Source organism: Canis lupus, chromosome 23 (genome assembly GCF_048164855.1).
Source record: "Canis lupus baileyi chromosome 23, mCanLup2.hap1, whole genome shotgun sequence".
In the NCBI taxonomy this organism is placed as follows: domain Eukaryota; kingdom Metazoa; phylum Chordata; class Mammalia; order Carnivora; family Canidae; genus Canis; species Canis lupus.
In genome coordinates, this window is record NC_132860.1 from 15,492,356 (window position 1) to 15,518,119 (window position 25,764).

The 25,764-nt window shown below is 48.7% G+C and overlaps 1 protein-coding gene across 8 annotated transcripts in view; it reads right to left on the bottom strand.

Moving 5' to 3' along the window:
- Positions 1-25,764, bottom strand: part of MICAL2 (microtubule associated monooxygenase, calponin and LIM domain containing 2) — a 222,473-nt gene that overhangs the window by 50,737 nt on the left and 145,972 nt on the right. For all 8 annotated transcript variants that reach the window (XM_072794051.1, XM_072794050.1, XM_072794049.1 and 5 more), the window contains 5 exons: positions 23,357-23,537; positions 19,119-19,300; positions 13,738-13,812; positions 9,218-9,378; positions 6,661-7,984 (listed from right to left, as the gene is read on the bottom strand). In XM_072794051.1, the coding sequence (XP_072650152.1) occupies positions 6,661-7,984; positions 9,218-9,378; positions 13,738-13,812; positions 19,119-19,300; positions 23,357-23,537 (1,923 nt within the window). The remainder of the gene's footprint in view (positions 1-6,660; positions 7,985-9,217; positions 9,379-13,737; positions 13,813-19,118; positions 19,301-23,356; positions 23,538-25,764) is intronic.

Sequence of the window (25,764 nt, forward strand, 5' to 3'; positions counted from 1 at the left end):
GAGCAGTTTTTAAAAGGTGCTTAAGATGAGAGTCCTTCCTCTATCCCTTTGAAATGCATATGTATTTCTTCCACTGGAGAATCTCTTTCTCAAGGACCTGAAAGCCATTCCTTTAAAAAGTAATCAGCGGGAAGGATAGACCTCTGTCTCCAAGTCTTTATGGGAAGATCCAGTCCTAACTTCAATAGTTGCCAACTAACATGCACAACTGGCCTAATCAGCATTTATACTGACCAAGCCTTTGTAATTTTTCACTTCCTCAACTCTACTGAGCCTCTCTTTCACTCCTCCCTATTCCATCAATCTCTCTGTCAAACACTCAGCCACCTCTGTAAAAATCAAAGGTGAGTTCAGTTCAGTTGCAATACTATATTATTATTATTATTAATTAAAATCCATCCTTAACACTTTTCATAGCATCTGGCTTTATCTTTGACAATAGCCAACAGCAACGATAGGTTTAAGAATGCTCATAGCAGCACCATTCACAATAAAAGCAATGGAAAACACCTAAGTGCCCAGCATCAGAAGGCACAAGTAAATTGTGGCATATTCACACGAGGGAATAAAATGTAGCAATACAAAGAATGAACCACTGCTGCACATAACTATAGGGATCCCCCCAACCCCAATAATCTTTAACAGAAGAAGCCAGGCACAATACAGACTTGTATTTTCTTTTGTTGTGGAAGCAATGAACTCAGATTTGGCACCAGCAAGACCCATTTATTATCTCACAATGCATAAGCCAGAAGTGCAGGCAGGCATGACTCAACTGGGTCCTCTGTTCAGGGTCTCACGAAGCTGGAGTTGAGGTGTCTGCCATTCCGGGGTCTCAGCTGCAGCCCAGAGTTCCCTTCCAGCTCATTCAGGTTGTTTGTAGAGTTCTGCTTCTGGTGGTGGTAAGAGTTGGGGCCCATTTTCTCACTGGCTGTACACTGGAGGTCCATCTGGGGCCTCCTGCCCGTGGGGCCTCTCAGAGTAGGACAGTGTACTTCTTCCAGGCCAGCAGGATCATATCTTTCTCACCCTGCGAGTTTCAGGAAGGGCCCCATCCTTATTAAGGGCTCCTCCGATTAGGTTAGGCCTACCCAGGATAATCTCCCTTTTGATTAACTCAAAGTCAATTGGTTTAGAGCTTAATTACATTTGCGAAATCCGGTAACCTAATCACGGGAGTGAGATCCATCATGTTCACATTCCCACCATAATCAGGAGGACGAGATTCTACAGGGCAGAAAGCATGGGGCCCTCTGAGAATTCGGCCTGCCACAATATTGAATGATTCAATGTTCAGAAAGTCAAAAAACTGTAGAGGTAATCCAAGATGATAGAAGTCAGATGGTAAGCACTTTTGTTGGGTGTCACAAATATGTGGGAAGAAGTAAGATGGAAGCTTGTGAGTGCTGCTAATTTTTTTTTTATAGTTTGATCTCAGAGGTATTTTTTTAAAAGCTTTATTTACTTATTCATGAGACACACACACACACACACACACACAGAGAGAGAGAGAGAGAGAGAGAGAGAGGCAGAGACACAGGCAGAGGGAGAAGCAGGCAGCTGGAGAAGCAGGCTCCATGCAGGAAGCCGGACATGGGACTCCATCCCAGGTCTCCAGGATCACACCCTAGGCTGAAGGTGGCACTAAACCGCTGAGCTACCCGGGCTGCCCTTGAACTCAGAGGTATTTATACAAATATACACATTGTAAAAATTCAGCAGTTGTGTACTTAATATTTGTGTATTATACTGTCTATATCTTACACTGCAATAAAGATTTTATGCAAAAATAAAAAAGAGGTTCTCAAGGTTCCTTGTTTAATTATATACTGGAATAATTTGCATTAAAATTGTTTGTATAAAATCAGCACTGGTAAGTGCTTGAAATCAGTTTATGCCCCTAAGTAATTTAAAGACCCAGAGAAATTTATATGTACTATTAATTTACCCAGAAAGTTTTATTGTGAAAATAAGAAAAATTAAATTTCAGCCAATTTATTCAAGTGATCATAAGTTCAAGGTATTTCCATTCAAATATGTTTTGAAAGTTTCTCATTTTCAATTAGAATACTGTTTTCTCTCTCTATTGCATAGGAGCATACCTACAAGTTAAATGTAGAGAGAGCAATTTCAATGTGTGTGTGTGTGTGTGTGTGTGTGTGTTTCTGTGTGTATTTGTGATTGGTGGATAGGCTGGTCAGGGACAGGAAATAAAAGGAAACTAATGGGCCTAATCTAATAGGGTAGGTAAAATCTTTCCATTCTTAGGATACTGACCTAAGAACACCTGAGAGAAACACAAAGTTCTGTGAGATGGGCCCAGACACAATTTCCAGAGCTGGTCTTAACCTAGTTCCATTCTTTACCTTTTCATTGTGTTCCAAGCCAAGGAAGTCATACTATTTCTTACTATATATAAATGTAACAGTTCTCCATGATAAATATATCAGGAACACACATTTCTCCCCACTTAATGTAATTAGCATGTACAAAAATCACATATATGTGATATAAATGAACTAAAGGCCAATCTTACAAATGAATTTGATATAAAAGTCTTAAATAAAATATTAGCAAATGGTGGGGGGGGGCTTGGTGGCTCAGTTGGTTAGGCATCCTATTCTTGGTTTCGGCTCAGATCGTGATCTTGGGGTCCTGGGATCAAGCCCTGCACTGGCTCTGTGCTCAGCGCAGAGTCTGCTTGTCCCTATCCCTTCCCCTCTGCTTCTTCCCTTCCCAAGCACTTTCTCTCTCTCTCTCTCTCTCAAATAAATAAATAAAATCTTAAAAAACATATTAGCAAACAGAACAGAAAAGCATAATAAAATAATAAGACATCGTGTCCAAATGGTATTCATTTCAGCAATATAAGGATGGTTCAATATCAGTGAATTTATTATGTAATTCATGGTATTATTCAATCATATGAGAAAAAATCATACAATCATCTCAAAGACTACTGAACTGACATTTGATAAAATTCAACATCCATTCATGAGTTAAAATACTTTCAATAAAATAGGATTTGATGGCAATTTCCTTAGAGGATTTAAATTTATCTTGGTCAACCCAGAAGCCAGTATTATGCTTAAATGGGAAAACATTCTCTTTAATGAGGTGCATTCTCATTAAGGCTAGGCATTTCATATGGAAACCATTCTTACTACTTTTATTTAATATTGTTCTGGAAATTCTAGAAACCAAACAAACTGAGGTAACAAAATAAATTAGAGGTATACATCTTTTAAACAGGAGGTAAAATTATCATTAATTATAGACATTATGATTGCATATTTGGGGAGGGCCCTGGAGAAGACATTGGAAAGCTTTTACAAACAAGGAGAATCCAGCAAAATGGATGAGTACAAAAGTACTATACAGAAATCAATAAATTTCAGTACACAAACAACAGTAGGAAGATGGAGCAAAAGATTTTATTTACAATAGCAATAAAAACTAATACATTGCAATAAACTTAATAAATACACAAGACCTGTAAGATGTAAAGTTTAAAACATTCTGGCGGGGGAGGTGCACAAAAAAGACAGCAAATGAGAAGGCAATTCATATCATAGGGTCGCGGATTCTTGCCAAGTTAGTTTGTAAACTTAATCCCGTAAAAGTAGTCATAGGATTTTGTTTGGTACATAGACAGGCTAATGCTAAATTCATATAGAATATCAAAAAAGCAAAAAGAGCCAAGGAATTTTTAAAAAAGAGGAGCAATCACGGAATGCCCTTCCTACCTGATGGTACATACATACATTTAAAAAGGTATATAAATATATAGAGTAAAATAATTAAAACAGTGTAGTACTGATATATAACAGACAACTCAACAGAATATTATGGGTGGTATGGAAATCAGTCCAAGTGCAGGAATTTGATACATGACAAAGATGTCATCTCATAAGAGTGGAGAAGATGCGTTAGTCATTAAATTATTTTAGAATAACCAAGGAGACAGCTTAAAACAAAAACAAAAATGGGACTGGATCCATACTTCACATTTTACTTTGGATAGTTTCTTGATATAAATATTTCAATGTAAAAGTTTAAAACAAACAAATAAGACTAAGAGAAACTATAAGAAAATGCTTCTATATACTTGGAAGAAGCTCTTTCTGAACTATGATATAGTTTCTAAGCCTAAGGAGCCATAAAATGAAAAATTGCTTATAATTACTAAATACAAATAAAAATTTTATATGACAAAACCCATCATAAGCAAAGTTAAACACAAGCCAGAGCTGGAAAAAAATATTTGTCATTCCTATCACAGAAACGGGCTAAATTTCCCTTTTAATAGAGTCCCTTCATATGATTAAGAAAAATACCAACATTTCCACAGAAAACAGGATGAAAGAAAAAAGTAATGGCTGACAGAAAAGGAAATATGGATGACTTAACATATGAAAAAATACTCAAGCACCTGTCAGATTGGTAAAGATTAACAACAACAAAAAAAGGTGGGTAACACAATGGTTAGTGCAAGTGTGGAAACACTGTCTTCATATTTGGCTGAACCAGCACCACTTTGACAGAGGATGATTTGTCAGGATCTATCAAAATTTCTGGTTCACAGATCTTTGTTCCAGCATTTCCACTTCTAGTATGTCCACACATGCCAAATGGCCTAAGTTCTCGGTTCATTATTGTAACAGTGTTTGCAATAGCAAAAGATCTGAAATGAACTTTCCATCATAGGGGACTGGCTACCCAAATCCACATCCACACAACAGAATACTGTGCAGCTATAAAGCATAAAGCTCTTTATGTGCTAATATGCAATGATGTCCAAAAAAAATGAAAAGTATAATAAGAAGTGTGTAGAATTTGCTAGCAAACTACCTTAATGAAAAGAGAGAGAGAGAGAGAGAAATGATATAATACGTACATTTGCTCTTATATGTATGACTTCTGTCTGTGAGAATGCCTAAGAAGCTGATGATCACATCTGTCATCAGCGATATGACCTGGATGGCTCAGGGACAGGGAAGGGACATAAGACTATTTATTTTGTGCATTTTGTACCCTTTTATTTTAAACCACATGAATGTATTGTCTATCAAAGAATGCACAACAGATTAAAGTTTACAATGTGGTTTAAAGGGTGTACTTAAACTCTGAGCATGTCTGTGCTTATCCTGAGCTTGACTGAAAAAAAAGTCTCTTGTTAAACCTATGTAGATTTCTGATGAAGGCACCAAAGAAGGAAAATAATTTTTTACTTGAAAACTAATGGTCTAAAGTAAAAGGTAAAGAAGAAAAAAGCTAACAAAATAAATAAAAATAAAGTTGCTCAAGAACAGAGATAGGAGGGGCAGCTGGGTGGCTCAGTGGGGTAAATGTCTGACTTTGGCTCAGGTCATGATCTCAGGATTCTGGGATCCAGCCTCCACATTGCATCATTGGGCTCCATGCTCAGCGGGGAATCTGCTTGAGATTGTCTTCCTCTGCCCCTCCCCCTGCGCGTGCACACTGTCTCAAATAAATAAATACAATATTTACCAAAAAAATAAGGATAGGAGAACCACAGTTTGTTTAGAGCCATAAAATGAGTATCAACAGCAAAATAAATCATGTGAGTCTTTAACTAAACTGTCTCTAAGGATATATATTAAAACTCTGGCAAAGAGGAGAGAGGGCAGAGAATAGACATTACTATTTTTTTTAAAGATATTTCTGTGTTGTTGAATTATTCCAATTCTTTGTTATATTAATTAATCCAATAATATTTAAAAATTACAATCAGATTTAAATATAAAAAAGCCTAAGTTTCCGGTGGTAACCAAATATATAAGTGTGTTTAAACAGTAAATAAGAAAACACAAGCTTAAAAGAGGAATCATTTTTTGACTAGTAAAATAGCAATATTTAACAATAAATATGGTGCTAACAGGTGACAGTATGGTGAAAAAGATATTTCATACATTAGTGGTGGAATATAAACTGGTACCTTTCTCTACACTTAACTCAAATTTATAACATGCAGCTGTAAGAAATAACACAGAAAACTCCCATGTACCCTTTATCTGTATATTGTTAAGAAACAATTTGTTAGTGCAAATTAAGAATCTTAAAAATATTTGCATCTTTAATCCAGTAAGCTCATTTCTTAGAACCTATCTTTAAAAAAATAATTCAAAGGAAAGAAATACCTATATGCATAAAAATGTTCATTCAATATCATATGTAAAATATATTCATATGCATAATTTATATACACATACATATCTATACATCAATAAAACAGTTGTTTTCTAAATAAAAAATATTTACTTAATGAAATAATGTATCCACTAGATATAATAGTCTACTGCCATCAAATTGCATTTATGTAAACTATGCACTAATTGTCATAATAGCTGTGGTATACTGATTTTAAAAAATACAATTTTGGGGGTAAAGTTTAGTAAAAGTTACCATACACAGATAATGAGTGGGAAAGTGATGAGATCATGGTTGATTCTTTGTCTTTTTCAAAACTCTCTATAGCATAATCTCAACTTTTTTTCTTAATTTTTCAAATTCAACTTTTCCTACTTTGGTCAGAATCTAATTTGGGAAGAAGGAGAAAGTGAAAGATGCCTGTTGTGAGTAAGAATGACTAACTGCCCAGCATGAACTGCAGACTTTGGTTAGCAAAGAGCCACTTACTTGCATCTTTGTCTGGAGAAGGAGGAGGGACCCTCGGTCCCAGGCAGGTGCTATGGCGAGGCTGTGCCAGGGCATTGTCCACGGGCTCCCCTTTCCCCCTGGGGGTGCTGAAGAGGTCCTGGAGGTCCTTTCTTTGTTTGGATTCCTGGAGGGAACTCTCACAAGATTTGTCTTTGAGTTTGAGGGAGGAAAAGAGCGAGATTCTTTTCTTTGGAACCCTAGAAGCATCTGGAAAGGTCTCTTGCAAACTCACTTTCTCCAGGAGTGTGGGCACATCATCTATCTTGTGGCAGGGCGGGGACATGAGTGCAGGAAACACCTTGGACGGTCGGGTGGGCAAGCTGTGGGTGCGGTGGACGGGGTCAGGAGGGCTAGGGTATGAGGGCTGGGCAGCCTTGGCAGGTGAGGAGCCCAGGGAGAAGAAGGCCGAGGCCCTGCTCGCCGAGTCCTTCCCTGGGGACTGCTGGTTGCAGTCTTTATTGGAGCTGGTTTTGCGAAGGCTGAATGAGCGAGTGCAAGCATGCGGCTGGCTGGGCTGGCTGGCGGGCAAGGCCTTGCTTTCCTGCCTGGCAAAGGCTTTCCTCCCACCTTCCGAGGTGGGGAGGAGGGGCTCCAGGGATCTCCGGATGGCATTCGCTATGAGCCGAAGTGGGGACTTGGGTGGAGCCCGTTCGGCTGGGATCCCCATCTTCTCCTGAGCCTTTCCCAGGGCTGGCGGGGTCTCTCTGGCTGTCTGGGGAGGCAGCAAGGGCCTCATCAGTTTCAGCACGTGGCCTCCTCTACCCTTGTCAGGGCTCTTCTCTGCATTTGGTGCCCTGGCTTCCGGGCTCACACTCTCGGGGATGGAGTTGTCCCAGTCCAGCAGCTTTGTCTTCTGCTCCGGAGTGAGGACTAACTTCCTCAAGCCCAGCTTCTTCCCCTCTGACAGCTCTGACCCATCCTCTGCTCCCTCTCTGGGTCCCATGTTCTTTCCTCCTGAGTCCTCTTCAGCCCTGCAAGGTAGCTCTTGGTCTGGCAAGCACTTGTCCTGCCCTCCGGGGGGGTGTGGGTCTTTGTGGAGGCTTCTGGTGTCCCCAAGAGGGGCCTCTGCTTCCGGACACCCATCAGAAGCCATCTCGGCAGGGCTGGGGGGCTGGGGGCTGGTGGGGCCATCTTCACCAGGCCTCACCACGCAGTACTCTGCCTGCCCCAGCACTTGGTTGTGAGGCAGATACAGAGGCATGTCCTTGGGGACCCCTTTGGCTCTGGCGCGCCTCAGAAAGATTGGAGTGGAAAGGCCTGAGTGACCTCTTGAGACCTGTGAGGGCAGGTGGTCAGCCGTCTCCTAGAGAGGATGGGCAAAATGAATGGATATTTAGGAATTCCCAGCATTTATTTATATGGGGAGGCAGATCTCAGCCCATGGCCCCCCTCCCTTCCTCTCTTCAGATCTCCGGTACCCAAAGTCTAAAAGAGTTCTGGCTAGGATGATTTCAAAGGGCTGCTCTGCGTTCTAAGTGGATGCCCTGGGACCTGCTGGGATCTGCCTGGAGTCCCTGTATCAGCTCTGAATGAAGGCTTTGCTGGGTGCTGGATTAGGTGGGCAGGAAGACAGAATGGAAGGGGAAGGCATGGACAAGCTCCTGGGCCAGCCAGGCACACTGGCCTGGCCCCTGTGAGTGGCCAGATGTGTAGAAGAGGACAGATGCCCCATGACTTAGCCATGGCTCCTGCTAAGGGGTATATTCCACCCATAGGTGTGTTCCTCCAACAACCAAGAGACCAAGGCTTCTTCCTTGGAGATTATTAGGAGAGACTGTTACCCTCCTGGGCTGGAGCTTGGTGGCCAGAAGGATGCCTTTAGGACTTTCCAATGACCCATCTCAATCTGACTCATGCCTTGCACCACTGAGAAAGTAGCCATTTGTAGCATGCAGGAACTTGGCCCTTGGCAAAGGAAGAACATAGGGAAATTCTAGAAGGGCCGTGCCCTGCCAAGAGCTCTGTGCCTGAGGGGCAGGTCATAGGGCAGGAGAAAGAGCACGTAGCTTTTTTTGTTCTTGTGCACCCCACTTCCCAGAGCCTGGACCAAGGTAACAGAGGCTTGGTAAACTCATACTGAAGGGTAAAGTCCAAACCTGAGTGTTTCAGTGATGCCATTTCCTGTTCAAGGGGGATGTGCTTCCAAGAGCCTCGACTGCTACCAAAGGCAGCCTCAGCCTGCGTCTGCTTCCCTCAGCTGTGGGCAACCCGAGGTCCTCTGTCAGGCCCTCAAGGACAGAGCATACATCCTAGCATGTCTGCATGCCAGAGTCCTGCCCAGAGTCTGTGCCCCACAAAGTCTGCTGACCGACGGCTGTGCCCCAGGCCTGGCTGAGAAGGAACAGCACGGATGAGCTTTCATGAAAGGGACAAGTGAAGAAGGCCTGGGTGGACATTTGAAAGAGCATCTTGTGGCCCTGGCTTTGCACCTGGGTGACCTAAGAAGTGCTAAAGTTCCAGAGTTAAGTGTGGGAGTGGGTGGAGCAGGAGCAGATCCCCTTCCTCACAGCTGCACAGGGTCCCAAAGTGCATTTACCTGAGGTAGGGAGAAGCCATCCGGAGAGTTCCCCGGGAGAGTGGCTGAAGAAAAAGATGGTGGGGAAGATGAGGGGGAAGACAGTGAGGAAGAAGAAAGCGGGGCCTCTGAAGGTTCCTTGGAAGGTGGCAGAGTTCTTTCGTTGTTCACTGGCGTCGAATCTACCAAGGAAAGAACATACTCTCCATTACAGCGCTGTCATTACCTTATATTGTATGAAAAGAGGCGTAAAGGGAAGCTCCAACTCGATAAATAGAGTCAGAGGGAGGATGGGGTTGGAGACTGACTCAGAGGCCCTGGTGCCCAGAGTTTGACTTTAGGAGAAACAGGTGCAGGAGTGGCGGCCTCCTGTGGGGGGATGGAGGTCCTAGGATGAGTTGTCTAAGAACCACTGCCCTTCCCACTTTGTGAGGATGTTCCCAGGAGATGAAACAGGGAGTCTCCAGGGTGTCTCTTGGAAATGGACGAAGTTCCCCCTAAAGCCATTGTGGTTGGGGTCTGGGCTGTGTTAAGTCACTTAGTCAATAAACCACCTGAGGCCTGGACTTCCCCCGAGACGCTGGACTGTTAGGCGTGGGCGTGGGCAGGGTAGCCAGTCACCGCTAATGACTCGGGCTCCTCCCTCTCACATGGGCGCCCAGGGGCTCTCAGGTGGTTAGTTTGAGATCTTAAAAGAACACTAGCCGGGGAGGTTATAATGAGCATCAAATCATTGGAAGCATATGGAGTGGGGTTCGTGCCAAGCTCCTGTTGGTCAGGGAGCAAGCGAGATGCAGCGTGTGTGCGCGCAGAGCCCCGCGAGGAAGGGCTGGGTGGCTGGGGCCCTGAGAACGGGCCTAGCTCTGCATCTGGGAGCCGGAGTCGATTGGTGTGGTAACCACAGAACCGTGGCAGTTGTAGCCCGTGAGATCAAGCTCCCTCTCCGGAGTGCACACACGCATGTGTACGTGTGCCCGCACGCCCTCTAAGTAACCTTAAATCTAAAATCTCAAGAGCTTTGCTTCTGCAGTGGCCATCCCAGCGCGGCCACACTCCGTTTCTGGGTTGTCCACTTGGTGTCTGACGCGTCGGCCCAGCTCCTTCTCCTGTGAGCCCTCCCAGCAAACGAGGCTCTCCCCCAGTCACCTCCCAGGACCAGTGTCCCTCTACCCACTCCCGTCAGGCTCCCTGCTGGCGGCCGCTCAGCTGACCCATTCCGATTGCCCTCCAAGGTGTGGCCTTCAGACATTATTACCTCACTTCCTAACTCAATCCAATCCCCTGGCCTCGGTTTCCCCTAAAGCTTTGGGTGAGAGGCGCTCCTCCTCTGGAACCCATACAGGCCAGGCCAAACCCATGCCCCTAAAAAAGAGTTCCTTCAAGACCCATTTGCATGCACAGGTGGGGGGGTCCTCAGGGTTCTGTCCTGCTTTCCTCGTACACACATGCAAATGTGTCAGAGCACGTATGCCAGTCCCAGGCTCTGTAAACGCGGCCGCCACACGCACACGTTCAGCAGGCTTCCAAAGGGACGCCCTCCAGAATGCTTCTGGGGGAAAAGAGGACTCCGGGGCAGGGATCCGAGGGTGGCAGGGAGGAGCTGCTGGGAGAAGGCCCCGGGCTGCCAGGAGCCGCTGCGGGGGAGGCGGCTGGCCGGCCTGTCACCCAAAGCCCCATTGCAGCCCACAATTAGATGGTTCGAGCCTAAAAAGGCAAATGCTGTGAGTCAGTTGTTGCCTTGCTTCCTGTCCTCGGCTTGCCAAATTCCTGCCAGATTCCTCCTCCCCCTCTTCCTTGCCCCCTCATTCTCTTCCCTCTGCTACCTCCTGAACAAGCTCCTCGGCTCCTCTCAGAGTCCCCTCCGCTCAACAGACTCCTTTGTTCTCCCGAGAGCTCTCCAGAACCTTCTGACACAGAGCCAGGGACACCTTGGGAACCACACCTGATAGGAAAGCCTTGGGGTTCACAAGGGCATGACCCAGGGGCTCTCCCTCTCTCCTTTCCCTAATCCCTGCCCCCCCAACCCCCACCCCTGCCGCGGCCACCAGTGAGGCCTCTCTGCACACATGTTCCTCATGCACTGACTTGAGGACAACCCAGGCAAAGCTTGAGGGGACGCCTGCCAGTCAAGCTGCCACTGGGAAGGGAAGGCCACAGCTAAGCCGCCAGGTGACAAGATCTCACCCGCCTGAGGTGGCCGATGTCTTTGGGTTCCCTCAGAGGATGGCAAAGGGGAACCCGGTACCCCACGTCCTTCCTGCCCAGCGGCCTGGCACTTTCCACACGTGAAAACTGGGATGTCTAGCTTTGCTTCACGGGGCGGCTAAAGGAATAAAATGGAATAAAAGGGGTGCCCGGTGGAGAATGCAAAGTAAATGCTGCATGCCAGCTAAATATTAGCTCTAACCCCGCTCTTCCTCCCACGCACACAAGTTGTGGCCCATAAAGACACTGCCGAACTGTTGACCTGTTCCAGAGGGGGCTGCATACGGCTCCCCTGGCCAGGATTTCTCTAACTTGCAGGCCCAGGGATTCCTCATTCATCAACTCAGATCCTCCTCTGCAGGTTCTCTCTTGTCTTCCTTGAGCACCTGGCATGGTCCAGCCGGGCTGCCGGGCCCTCTGCAGGGGCCCCGGTCCTGGTCCCGGCATGCAAAGGGCCTGATGAGCAGAGCGGCCCAGGTTACAGCCCCCCAGCCTCCTTTGGCTCAGCTGCCTCTTCTCTGGCCTCTGGCGGTGACCTCTCCTCTTGGTTCTAGAGGTCACCGTGGTGACTCTGGTCAGCGGGGAGGGTGATGAGGGCACTCACGCAGCTCCCCCTGTCTTCCCACCTGGCACAGGGGCCAGAACCAGCCTTGACCCAGCAGGGAACGGACAGAGGGGATGGTGCCCTGGGTTCCGTCCCCTACAACAGGACCAGTGTTGCCCACCGGGGTTTCCTCTTGGGTAAAATGAAGATGACCAAAAAGATGGCTGTGAGGATTTTTGTGATGACTGGGATTCCAGGGTGCAGCTTCCCAGAATTGGGAGTTTAGGCGATGCTCAAATCTCCCAAAGTCTCAGAGCACCCTCTAGGGGCAGCAGCCTGCACAGGCTGACCCCAGGGGCTCCATTTGTTGCTGCACTTGGTTCATGTGTTCATTTGTTCACTTATTTACTCATTCACTCAGCAAGCAATGACTGGACGCTTCCTCTGGGCCAGGTCCATAGAAGTGACCCCAACTTAAGGCCTTCCCTCAAACCAGCTTTTATGTAGACTTGAGGACCAACAGCTGGGATAACCACACTCGCCAAGGTCTTCAGGTCCATCCCGAAACCCTGCTGCCCAGTTAACAGTCCTCTGTCTCTGTCTCTGCTGCCCCCCTCCAGCATCCCCTAACCTGCTAGGAGCCCCCCACCCATCAGACTCGTTGCTTGCACCCCAGCCTGGGAACTTCTCGAGGACAAGGCAAAGCCCCTTGCACCCGTGGCGCTCAGTGAAGTCAGCTGGAAGCCCTGGTGGAATTTGTACCCAAATGGGCTCCCCATCTCGTAGAAGCAGAATTCCTGTGATCTGGGGAGGGGCTGGGGGATGGAGAAATAAAGTGACCCAGGCCTTCAGTAAACATTAATTCCCTTTTCTCATCGCCTTCACTGGCTGGGACTGCACGATGATTCCAGAGTCGTTGCAGGGTGCCCCAGGTGAAGTGGCCTGCTGGTGTCCATCTGTGATCCAGCCCCAGAGGCACCCATTACCCCAGCCTCACCCAAGGAAGGGGGAGCCCCAAGTCTGAGGGTTGCTGGGAGAATGACTCATGGGCCAGGAGTCGGTGTTGACTCAGAGGGAAGGAACCAGCTAACTAGCGCTCTGTTCCAACTTCAACAATGGCTCTTTTTAGAAACTCTTGTCTAACCCAAGGCTTTCCTGGGTTCACCTCTCCCAGAACAAAGCCCAGAGAGCGCAGGGGCCGGGGGAGGCAGAATGTGGACTTGGAGATGGATTAAGAGTCCCTGCCCCTCTCTCAGGGCCCGGGAGGGGACGCCTGCCGTGTAGTGGGGGCAGCACCGAGAATGAGAATGTGGTTCGCCCAGGATGCTGTGCATCTGTGTGCGTGGTTCCTGCGCCCCCTCGTGGGGGCCGGATGCCTTGGCGTCCGCTGTAGGGATGGGTGATGAGTGGGAGTGGGTGCAGCTTCCTTCTTGGCTTTGCCCGTGATTGCAGGAGGTCGTTAGGCTGATGCCCCCAAGCCAACCCCAGTGCACAGAATGAAAACACATAGAGGCTCGGGGTCTCAGTTTCCTCCTCTGTGTCTCAAAAAGCTTGGAGTCAGTGATTGCTAAGACCCCTTCCCGGTGCAACTGTGGTGATTCCAGACTGGGGAGCTGAAGGAGAGAGAAAGGTCCCAAATCCTTGGAAAATGCTTCCTCTTTCCTTGCCCCTCACATCCAGGGGGCCAGGTCAGAGAGGACATGCATGGAATGAGAACAGCTGCCCCTGAGAATTGACCAGAGGACACTGCCCACGCCCCTCCCTGCCCACTCCCAGAGAGCTCGTGACTCACTTGACTGGAATGTTCTCCTCCAGCTCTGGTATTTGCTGGGAATTGGAGACTGGAAGCTACTGGCCCGTTGCAGAGCTGGGGTGGAAAAAAGAAAGGGGCAGGGGAGATGGGGAGGGAGGAAGAGTCTGTTAAACTTACAGAATAAACATGGGGTTTTCTTCTCTGGCAGTTTATAGACTAATAATAATAATTGACTGGGGCAGCCCGGGTGGCTCAGCGGTTTAGCGCCTGCCTTTGGCCCAGGGCCTGATCCTGGAGACCCCTGATTGAGTCCCACGTCGGGCTCCCTGCATGGAGCCTGCTTCTCCCTCTGCCTGTGTCTCTGCCTCTCTCTCTGAGTGTGTCTCTCATGAATAAATAAATAAAAGTCTTTAAAAATTTAAAAAAAAATTGACCAAGCCCCCTCCTTTCCCAGACTGCATCTTCAGGTCCCTACGACGCACACCTCCAGTTTTTCATTCGCTCATTCATTGAATATGTATTGAGACTCTGCTTGGGACAGGTATTGCCATCATGCAGGAAATCGTTCAAATTATGAGCCATCATTCTAACTCGTCCATAATTAATGTAATGTGTGTGCACACATATACACACACACGCATTCGGGCACACCCGTTTGCTCGTTTTTAGCAGAGCAATTCTTCAAAGCAGGTCTGACATCAATGTCCCATATATGTAGTAGATAAACCTGAGCTGCTCTCATTGAAGCCTAGAAGCTGCAGAAAGTTCTACTTCCCCATCCCCCCACAGAGCCTCCCAAACCCTTCAGGAACCAGGATTCTGTGGACTGTGTACTGAACACCCTCCACCCAGTGGGTCTTGAGAATTAGCTGAGCAAGATGAACATCACATGCAAAAGAAGGTGGTCTCTGCCATTTAGGGTGTGAGAGATGCTACTGCACCGCATTCCCACACTGGGCCCTCAGATATGGCCTCAGGCTCCGCGTCCCTGTGGTGGTTCCCTCATACCCAGGATGAAGAATGGGGCACCACACGCACACCTGAATGCACATACAGGTGGGACTAGGGGGCGTGGAAGGAAAGAAGGCCCCAGGAGTCACGTGGGTGTGGGAGAATGGGGTAGGGGAGGTCTGAAGCCAAGGCCTAGCCCTCTCTTTCGGTAGGAAGGCCTGGAATCCACACCGTGCCAGTGCTTAGAAGTGGGCATCAGCTCTCATCAGCCAGGCTGTGGGGTGCAGGTGGCAGCCTCTTCTGGGGGCTTCTCTTCCTTGGGACAAGATCATCCAGCTCCTTAGATCCTCAACTCTCCTCCTTCCCCTATTGCACCTGGAGACGATGTGAACCTGTTCCAGCTGGAGGGTTCCCTGTCCCAAAGGTCTGCTGTCATCTCAAGTCCATGGGTTTGAGGGGGAGCCTGTGCAGATGGCTGGGGGCACAGCCTCCTCATCTCCCACCCCCCAGCTTAGGCCTGTTCCTCCCTCAGGCACAGGGCGGGGTCTGCAGCAGGGGCAAGCAGGCCTCCAGGGCAGATACCTCCTGCTGACCAACACTATCCTTTCCAACAGCTACTGGAGAATTTTCGCCACAAACCTAGAAGACTGCTTAAAGCCTTATTGCTCCTCCTCTGCCTTTTCTCTTTGTGGAGTAGAACTTATTAAAAATGGCTAAAATTCATAAGCAATTTTCCATCCCTGGTGTTTATAGGACACACATGCACACATTTTTACCACAATAGGAACAACAGGGTGGGTAGCAATGATTTGATCCAGTCATTTTGAGCAGCATCAAGCAAGCCTGGCTCCCTTCCTTTCGGCTTATATTTTATTTATATTTATTTTAAGGGAGCACTTTTGGAGATCTTAGTGCATGACTTGCTACAAAAGGAATAAGGGGTAAGTATTTTACCATATGGTGCTAATGATACCATTTAATTGTTACAAACTAACAGTATTCTCCAGAGGTCACTGGACCATCCAGTTGTCAAATTATTGCCAGAAAAAAAAAAAGGAAAAATACCGATTTTTCTAAATCAGAATAATATGGGGCAGTCTACACTCCACACCCCCAGCTCTAACTGGTTTATGCCCTAAAACCCAACACAGTTGATTGACTCATTTAATTATTTAGGTGTGCATTTTATAACACACTTATCCAGACAGGCCCTCTTAGAAGCTCCTTTTCTGTGATTCCCCAAAGTGTGAGATGTGGCCCTCCTGCATGGAAGCAATTAGGGCGCTTCCAAGAAATGCAGATACTTGGCTCCACGCTAGACCCACTGAATCTGAATCTCTGCAGGTAGGAACCTGGGCAGCTTCCTTTTAAACAAGATTTTAAAGAACCACTGAACTAGGCGTTTTAGGGGAGCATTACTGAGCCCTTTCTACTGAGCCTCAATAACACAGAGCTTAAATTCTATTTCAGGCCATCATCTTGGGCATGCTCTATGCTAAAGAACTTTGAGGATACAATAGATACCTAGATGAGCCAAGCAAAGTAGTCCCAGAAGTCCTTCCCTAAATTGTGGTAAAATATTATGTAACATGAACGTGACCATCTTAACCATTTTAAAGAGTCCAGCTCAGGGCAGCCCTGGTGGCTCAGCGGTTTAGTGCCGCCTTCAGTCCAGGGCATGATCCTGGAGACCCAATGTCAAGTCCCGCGTCGGGCTCCCTGCATGGAGCCTGCTTCTCCCTCTGCCTGTGTCTCTGCCTCTCTCTCTCTGTCTCTCATGAATAAATAAATAAAATCTTAAAAAAAAAGAGTCCAGCTCAGTGGTATTAAGTACATTCTTACTGTTGTACAGCCATCACCACCATCCACCTCCAGAACTTCTTCTTCATCCCAAACTGAAACTCTGTACCCATGAATCAGTAATTCCCCACACTCCTACCACCACCCCCGTCATCACATTCAACTTTCTCTTTCTATAAATTTGACTATTCTAGGTACTGCATAGACATGGAATCATGTCCTATCTGTTCCTTTGTGTCTGGCTTACTTTACAAAGCATAATGACTTCAAGGCTCACCCATATTGTAGCATGTGTCAGAGTTTTCTTCCTTTTTAACACTGAATAACATTCCATTATATGGCACAACTTGTTTATCCATTCACCTGTTGATGAGTTTTGGTCATTTCCCCCTTTGGCAATTGTAAACACCACAGGATGAGCATGGGTGAGCCAACCAGAGGTCTTCAAGCAGTATCCTGGCCTTGCCTGGCATTCCCTCGGCTCAGCTCCTAGCCATTTATCCAAGTGAAAGTTGTGATGAATGAAGCTCCATTAACACGCACAACATGATCTCAACCCTACGTGGTCTGGTCAAGTCACGGACTTACCCTACCCAGCAACATAAGACGATGCTTAGAGGGTACCAGAGCTTTTAACCGTAAACGTGGTCTGTCTAGCGTCGATCAAACATGTGACACATGGACGTGAAATCAATAAAAGATTGCTTGAAAGTCACACAGTTTATCTACTTCTCTGTCTACTCTGTATTTTATCCTGGTATTAAACTGGAGTGTCAGTGGGACACCTGGGGGGCTCAGTGGTTGAGCGTCTGCTTTCGGCTCAGGGCATGATCCCTGAGTCCTGGGATCGAGTCCCACGTCAGGCTCCCTGCATGGAGCCTGCTTCTCCCTCTGCCTGGGTCTCTGCCTCTCTCTGTGTGTCTCTCATGAATAAATAAATAAAATCTTAAAAAAAAAAAAAAAAAAAAGCCGGAGTGTCAGAAACCAAATACCTTGTTTGGCCACACGGCCTTGTCGTGTTGACCCAGCCCTATCCCCCCAGAACAACTGCGCTTGCTGAGTCGCATTTTATTGCCATGCCCTCACTTGCCACACCCAGGGATGCTGCACCGGACAGCCTTGCTCAAGATACGAACTTGTGCATCCCTCAGGGCCATCTATTGGACACGAGCTGGACAATTCCTACAGCGTGAAGCACTAGGAAAAGTGACACCAGCTCTGAAACTTGCCCCAAACCAATATGTTGTTTTTCTCATGAACAATGAGGATAATAATTATGCTTCCTTTTGAATGCTGACTGCCAGAAAACTTGGGATCAAATTTATGATCCCACTGGAGCAATTGTTTGGGATATCCCGGTCTGCCTCTCTCTAGGGCCTCTACCTCCTAAACTGGTTTTGTTAACCTTTGATCTTGAGAATTTAAACTTTTACAGATAAGACACACAGAATTTTGTCTTTCTTGTAAATTGCCTAAAATCCCCTGGCAATCGAGGAGGGAAGAGAAATGGAGGGAAGGGATGAAAGGCAGGCAGGCTTCGCATCTATACACGAGGAGGCTGGAGCCGAGGGAGACGGAGGCAGGCTGCCCCCAGCTGGGCACAGTGCAGTGTCCCCTTGGCCGCCTATGCTGAGTGTTTCTGGAGGCCACCACAATGGCATTTAGCAAATACATTCTAATGACAATTGTCCTTTTTTAAAAAGGCTCACAGGGAAGGGTAAATCCAGAGTTTCCTGGAGGCGGGCCCCAGCCCTGGTTTTCCAGCGAAGCCTACCCTTGTGAGATTGCTTCTAGATTCGGGTGGAACTTCTGCTCTCGGCCACCAGAGGGATGTGCAGGACAAGCCTAGCATGGGCCATCCGGGGGGCAGCCAAGGCTGCTGGTACTGCAGGTGGCAACTTTCTGTTCGCCAATATCCCACCCCGAGGTCACAAGCTGCTGTTGACCGAATCAAAACATTCAACTGAAGGCCGCCTTTATTAAAAATCAGCTGCGCTGCTAGAGACGCCTGCCTTCTAGGGGGTGGAGGCACTGGGCCCGGCCACTCGGCTCACTAGCTGTGGGACCTCTGCTTGCTCACCAATAAAAGGGTGAGTTGCTTTACCCCCCGGGGCTGTCCTGAGGATGAAACGGGGCCACGAATGGGAAAACCCTCAGCCGTCACACGTGCTTAGTCAAAGTGTCTTTATTACTGGGTAGGTAAAGTTTCAGGGCAGTCCACATGCCCCAAGCTCCCTGTGCTGCTCCCGGGTGGCCCCGGGGGGACTGTGCTGCCCACAGAGCTAAGCCACATCCTTCCCTAGTGGGCCATGGAATGCCCAACGGGCCCCTAAGGACCTGTTCAAAGAGGAGACTGCTCAGGCAAGAGGGTCCTTATCTCTGGATAGGCCCCCTTATCCTGCAGCCTGGGACACGCAGCCATCAGGCCCCTCTGCCGCATACCCACTTGAGATTCCAAAGTTTCTCACAGAGAAGGAGGCTGGGCCTGGGTGCAGGGCCCTCACCCCCCTAATGCCCCAGCCCCGCTGCCTCTGAGCCTGAGGGCTGGACCCGTCACCCGATCCTCCTCCAGGAAAAACTGGCCATGGAGAGTCTCTGGATCCAGCACGTCCCTCCCCATGTCCCAGGATCCAGCAAGCCTGTCTCCCACGGGGGCAAACTCTGCTCACCGTGCACGGCGTGGGGCTCCTCGGAGCTCTGGGGAGAGCCTCCCCTGGCCGGGGCCTCCCTCAGGGAGCTGTGCCTAGTGAGGGGCTCCGGGAGGGGCCGGGGTCCTGGCTGCCAGGGTCTCTCCTCACAGGGCCGCGCACTGGAGGCCTTGGTGCCGGGGCAGTCTGGCTCTGCATCGGAGCTGGAAGGAGCAAGGAGAGAGTGGGTGAGTGGGGGACCCCGCAGTTCACCTCCCACACCCACGCTGCGCCCTGCCCGCCGCTGCCGCCAGCAGGCCGTGGCGTTCCAGGGCCAAGAGAGTGCTTTAGTCACCCCCATCCCCAAAGCTCAGCCCCAGGCTTTGTCACAGGCTGAACGGCGTCCCCCCACCCCAGATTCATATCAAATCCTAATCCTAGTACCTCATGTTTGACTGCATTCAGAGATAGGGTCTTTACAGAGGTAATTAAGTTAAAATGAGGTCATTAGGGTGGGCTCTATTCCCATAAGCCTGGTGTCCTTACAAGAAGAGGAATTTGGACGGGCATAGGAGGAATACCCCATGGGAACACGCTGTGCCCAGCCTCCCTCTCCGTGAGAAGCTTTGGAATCTCCAGTGGGGACACAAACAGAACAGATCCTTCCCCCTTGAGGCCCTCAGAAGGAACCGGTCCTGCCCACACTTTGAGCTGGGACTTCTGGCGTCCAGAACCGAGGGAAAGCACATCTCTGTTGTTGAAGCCACCATGGTACTTTCTGGAGCTCGAGCCAGCAAATACAGGCATCGGTCTCTTTGCAGGAGAGCAAAGCCCGGCCCGTGTATGCCGACGTGCTTGCGGGGCAGCCGGCCTGCCCACCTTTAGACACCCTTGACCACGACTGCTCAGCTCTCCGAGGGGGAAACGAGCTCATCATTTAGGACTTGCTCCTAAACCTTTAGGCATTGCAGTGGTGCTTGTGGCCTGTGGGAACGGACAGGAGAAAAGAGGAGGCCACGGGGTCGTAGGGGGACTATTGAACCTGGGCCTTGGATGACTGGCAGGGATTCAGGTGGTCAAGAAGTGGAGGGGGGCTGTCCGCAGCAGCAGAGACAGCCCACACAGTCCCCAGGGCCTGCGGGAGGCGCAAACCTGTAGGGCTGTGACTTCTGGTGAACATATGGATTTACCCTTGCCCTGTGTATGGAAGTCCAGCGTGCATCCTCCACTGGGTTGCTGCCCCTTGTCCATCTGTGTGCTCTGGTGGACTCTCTCCACCACGGTGCCCAAGCCCGCCGCTCGCGGTGTCCTAGTGCTCTTCACCAATGAGTCCCAGAGGTGGGCGTGCAATGTGGGTAGCCCCATCGGAGGTCTACCTTGAGGTCTTGGGACATGGATGGGGACCAATGGGCGTGGGCTGAGGCCCTAAGCAGCCAAGTGTTCCACACGTGGATAGAGCCTCCCTTCGGGTGGTTGCAAATCAGGCATGCAGAGAGGCAGCAGACAGCGGTTGTCTGAGTTTCTGGCTCCAACTTTGCCTGGAGAGGGGACCCCCTTGGACCTCCCAGTCAGGGGCACCGAAGTATTTGCTTTGTTACTTAAGCTAGAGTTGGTTTCAGGACACAGCCCTGCCTAACTGAGACCTTCCTTCTCTGGGCCTTGCTGCTTACCTCAGTGACCACTAGGGCACTCCAAGGCAGAGGTGCTCATGCAGACCTCTGGGTCCAAATCACCTGTGGGACTTGCTAAAATGCTTGTTGCCAGGCCCCCCTTCCAAAGTCTGAAGGCTCCAGACCTTACAAACTAGCTGTCTGCACGGCAGTACCCATTTTCTCGCTCACATTCTTCCCACACCTACTCCAGCCAGGTTTCTGATCCTCTTGTAGGAAAATCCAGAGGTCGCCTCTCCAGCTCCTCCATTCTTATCTGAACCAGCACCACACCCTCCTTCTCGAAACGTCTCCTTTCTTCTCTCAGCTTCCACAACCCAGCCTCTTTCGGTTTCTCTCCCTCCTGTGCGTTTTGCCAGCTTGCCCACTGAATGTTCAAATGCCCTGGGGCTCTCATCCATGCCCAGCTCTACTTTAGCTATGAGAAGATATTCTTTTTTTTCTTTTTCTTTTCTTTTCTTTTCTTTTCTTTTCTTTTCTTTTCTTTTCTTTTCTTTTCTTTCTTTCTTTCTTTCTTTCTTTCTTTCTTTCTTTCTTTCTTTCTTTCTAATGAGAAGATATTCTTACTCCACAGGTGCCTCATTAGCTCCCTTGGTTTTTACAGCCTCTCCGTGCCACTGGCCCCCCACCAAATCACTGTCTCTAGACCTGCCTCCAAGAAACTTCTCTGTTCTACAGCTTGCTTGACATCCGCACAAAGACATCTGATAGACATCTCCAACTCCACGTGGCCAAAACAGAATTCTTGATTTTCTCCACAAACCTGCATCTTCTTCCCTGAAATCTTGTCCTCTTCAAGGCTACTCTAGAAATGACTGCACCTTTCCTGCAGTCACGTGGGTCAAAGTCTGGGAGTCACTGTTGGGCTCTCTCTCACCTCCACGTTCAGTTGATCAGCAAACTCTTTCTTCTCTGCTCCCAATCTTGGCCCAAGTCCCTCATCTCTTACCCATGCCACAGGCTCCCATCGGGCCTCCCTGCCTCCACTCCCACCCACCTCTCTCCCACCCATTTCCATACCGAGGCCTGCTCATCTTTGGAAATCATAAATAAGATATCACTCTCTGATTTAAGAATTATCTAATGGCCTTCAGTTGGACCTAGAATAAAGTCTAAACTCCTTGCCCTTACTTACCCTTGCCCTTGTCTTACTAAGCCTTACTCCTGCCTTCCTTTCTGATATGATATCTTACTCTTCGTCCCCTCACTGTGTGCCAGCCACACCAGAAGACATCAGGCCACACTCGCCCCGGGGCCTATGTACTGGTGTTCCACTGCTTGGATGCCACTTCCCTCAGTCTTCACATGGCTGTCCCTTCTTGTTGACAATTCTCAGCTTAAATGTCACCTCCTCACGGAGGCCGTGGTAGATTGTTTGCAAAGAACAGTTGCAGTCATTCCTCCCCTGGGTCCACACCCTTTTTCAATGGACCTTTGCAGCTCCTCCCATAGTGGTGGAGCCAATTTCCCTACCCCTTGAGTCCGGGCTGGACTTGTGACCATTCAGACGTGATAGAAATAGCCAAGACCTCAAGACACTTCGCACGATTGTGCTTTCTCACAGGACCATGTGAATAAGCACGGGCTGCCTGTTGGAGGATGAAAGACCCGTGGCCCGGTTGCCTCCTGACACTCCAGCTGATGGCTAGCCATGTTCTAGAAGCAGGACCCTGCTGGCTCGAACACACACGGAAGTCCACCGAGACCAAAAGAACTGCAGGACTGAGCCTGACTGAAATAGGTGCCCACAGAACTGTGAGTAGACTAAGCGGTGGCTGTCGGAGCGCTCCTGTCCCTCAGCATAACGGTGAGAATGGATAACTGATACAAAGGCCTTTCCTGGCTACCCAGTCGAAAGTAGCTGACTAGTCACCCTCTAGCATAGACTCCTATTTTATTTTTCTATCCGGAACATAGGCGATATTTTTCTTGTTAACTATTTGCTTGTTTGCTGACTGTCTAGCCAGGTTGAATGAAAGCCCTGTGAGAGCAAGGCCTTGGTCTTGTGTTGGTCACTGCTCTATGCTCCGAGCCTAGCACATAAGGAGCAATCGGTACCTCTTGCTGGTTGGCCTCCAGAATGAATTCAGTCGAGGGGAGGCCTGGAGTCTGGGGTCCCAGTGACCACTCTGGGTGGTTCTGGTAGGGCTGGTAAGGATGCCATTCTGAGAAATACTCATCTAGGGCAGCAGAGCGTTACTTCTCATGCATCTTCCCACCCCTAGCCTTAGCCTCCCGTTATCATGTATCACCATCCTACTTACCGTGACAGTGACACCCACTCGGCACCTCCTTGCTACAGCCTATGTCACAACTGCCTTTTGGGGAGAAGACAGTGGGGCCAGAACCTGTCCCTTCTCTGAGAAAACAGCAATTGCTAACACTTATAGTGTTATGTGCTGAGCATTTTTCTACATGCTTTGTGTATATTAATTGTTGGATCTTTACGATTGTCCACAAGACAGGTATTATGGTTGTCCCTATTTTATGGATGAGCATATGGAGGTACAGAGAGGTCACATGGTCAGCGAGAAGAAAGAAGACCAGTTCCTGAATACCACTACCCTCGTCCTATCCCTCTTCTGAACCCACCCCGCAGCTTGAGCATACCTGCTGTCATCACTGGTGACCAGGACACACACAGCCATCATGTCTTGTCCAACTATATCCTCCCCAGGGCTGATCCTCACTGAGGTCCACTCAGAGGGCAGGAGAGAGGTGGCTCCACCATCCACATCACTGGGCTCTGGCTCCAGCACACTCTTGGGCTTCTTGGGGGAGGTTGGCTCATCTGCTGGGAGGAGAAGAGGGTCTAGGGAGATGGTGGGAATAAACGGGCCCTGCAGGGTACCTGCTTCCCATCCAGAAGCTTGGACAGGCTGCCGGGGGCGGGGGAGTGGACAAGGCAGCAGGCTTTGGGTCCACTTGGACACTCCAAGACTTCTCGTCCTCTGTTCCCACCACCTCGCCTACCAGATGCCCCAATATTTAGAGCACACCTTTGTGTACAGGGCATGAATGCACACATCTCATTTAATCCCATATGAGGGTCCTGAAGTGTTCAGAGGGCCCACCCAGGCGCACCGGCCTCTGGACTGCCATTGTCAAAATCACAGTGTCCAACATACTGCTAAACCCGGTGGCAACTTCTCCATTCTTGTCTTGACACATCAGCAGCATTTGACTCAGCTGATCATTCCCACTTCTAGAAAAGCTCTCCTCTCAGCCTCCAGGATAGCACCGCCTGGCTCCCTTCCCCTCACCGACTGTTCTCCTTTCCTGTTTGTGTGCTGGTTCTACCTTTTCCCCCTGACCTGGTCACACTGGAAGGCCCCAGGGCTGTCTTTGAATCTCTCCTCTTACTTAGGCCCATGATAATCTCATCTGGCTTCCTGGCTTCAAATAACCCCAGATAACAATGACTCACTCCTGCATCTACACTGCCAGCCCAGACATTTTCCCTGAATCTAGATTTCCATACCCCCACTGCTTACTTGGCACCTCCACGTGGATGTCTAGCAGACACACCAAACTCATGTCTGAGTGGAGCTGTTTACCCCCACGAGCTCCCCCACAGCCCTCCCCATCTCAGTAAATGGCGACCTTGGCCTTCCAGCTGCTCAAATCAAATGCTTTCATGCCATCCTTGACTTCTCTTGTTATTTCATTCTTCACTCAAGTTATCAGCCAATCCTGCTGGCTCCACCTTCAAAATATGTCAGGAATCCAGGCACCTGTCACCACTTCCTCTGCTACCACCTTGGCCTCAGCCACCATGATCTTTTGCCTTCCAGCCTCTGTGAGTCTCCCTGCTTTCCCTCTCACCCTGCTCCACCTCCCCAAACCCCTAGTCTTCTTTTTCCCCCGCTACTCTTCTTAATTAACACGGCCACTCAAGTGACTGTTAAATATGAGTCAGATCATACTCCCTTGCTCAACACCCTCCAGTGGCCCCTGGGACCTCATCTCCCACTGTTGCCCTACTGTCTGCTCTGACCATGTATGTGACCACCTCCCTGACCCCCCTGTCTCAGCCCCTTGTATCGCTCCCGCCTCTTCCTAGGAGATGCTATCCCTGGACAGCTTCCTGCAGGGCTCGCTCACTCACCACCTCAAGTCTTCAGTCAAATGGCACCTTCTCCATGAGGCCTACCCTGTCACACTATTTTAACTGCAACCCATGCCCTCAGCATTCTCTGTTCTTCTTTATTTTTATTCATAACACATCTCATCTCCTAATAAACTCTACAACTTTCTCTGCATTTTATTATCTCTCTCCCATGACTAGAACTAGTGATTTTTGTCTATTTTGTTTCTTACTAGAATGATACCAGCAAGGAGTTGATGATCAAGGAATGCCTGTTGAATGAATCAACGAACGAGTGAGCAAAATAGGCCGCCTGAGGTCCAGCTCCATTTTGGCCACGAACTAGCTGGGTGACGACCCCTTCCACTGGTCACAGTGGGGCAGGTGTCCTTTCTCCTTTCTAAGGCTGATACCTCACTTGCACTTGGCTTCCTCCTCGCCAAGGGCCATTAGCAAGGGCATTGGTCATTTCTACCTGGAACACAGGTGATATTTTTCCTATGTGAACACAAGACAAAGGCCTTGCTCTCACAGGGCTTTCATTCAAAGCTAGTCAGCAGCCAAGCAAATGGTTAACAGGAAAAATATCACCTATGTTCCAGGTAGAAATGACCAATGACCTCATCAATGATCCTGTCCAAGGGTCATTACTTTCTCTTCCTTGTGTCACAGACTTCTATGTCTATGGGACTCTTTCCATCAATATTTGAATGTGCTGAAGCCTCTCCTGTTTTAAGAAAACTGCTTTTAACCCAATTCCCATGCCTGGCCCCTAGCCAACGTTTCTTCCTCTTCTCCCCTTCCTAGCCAATCATCACGGAAGAGTTTGCTACACTTACTTTCTCTACTTATGCACCTTCCATCACTCAACTCCTCAACCCCCTATAATGCTGCCTGTGCCTCCATGACTCCCAAACTCCCCCCCCCCAAA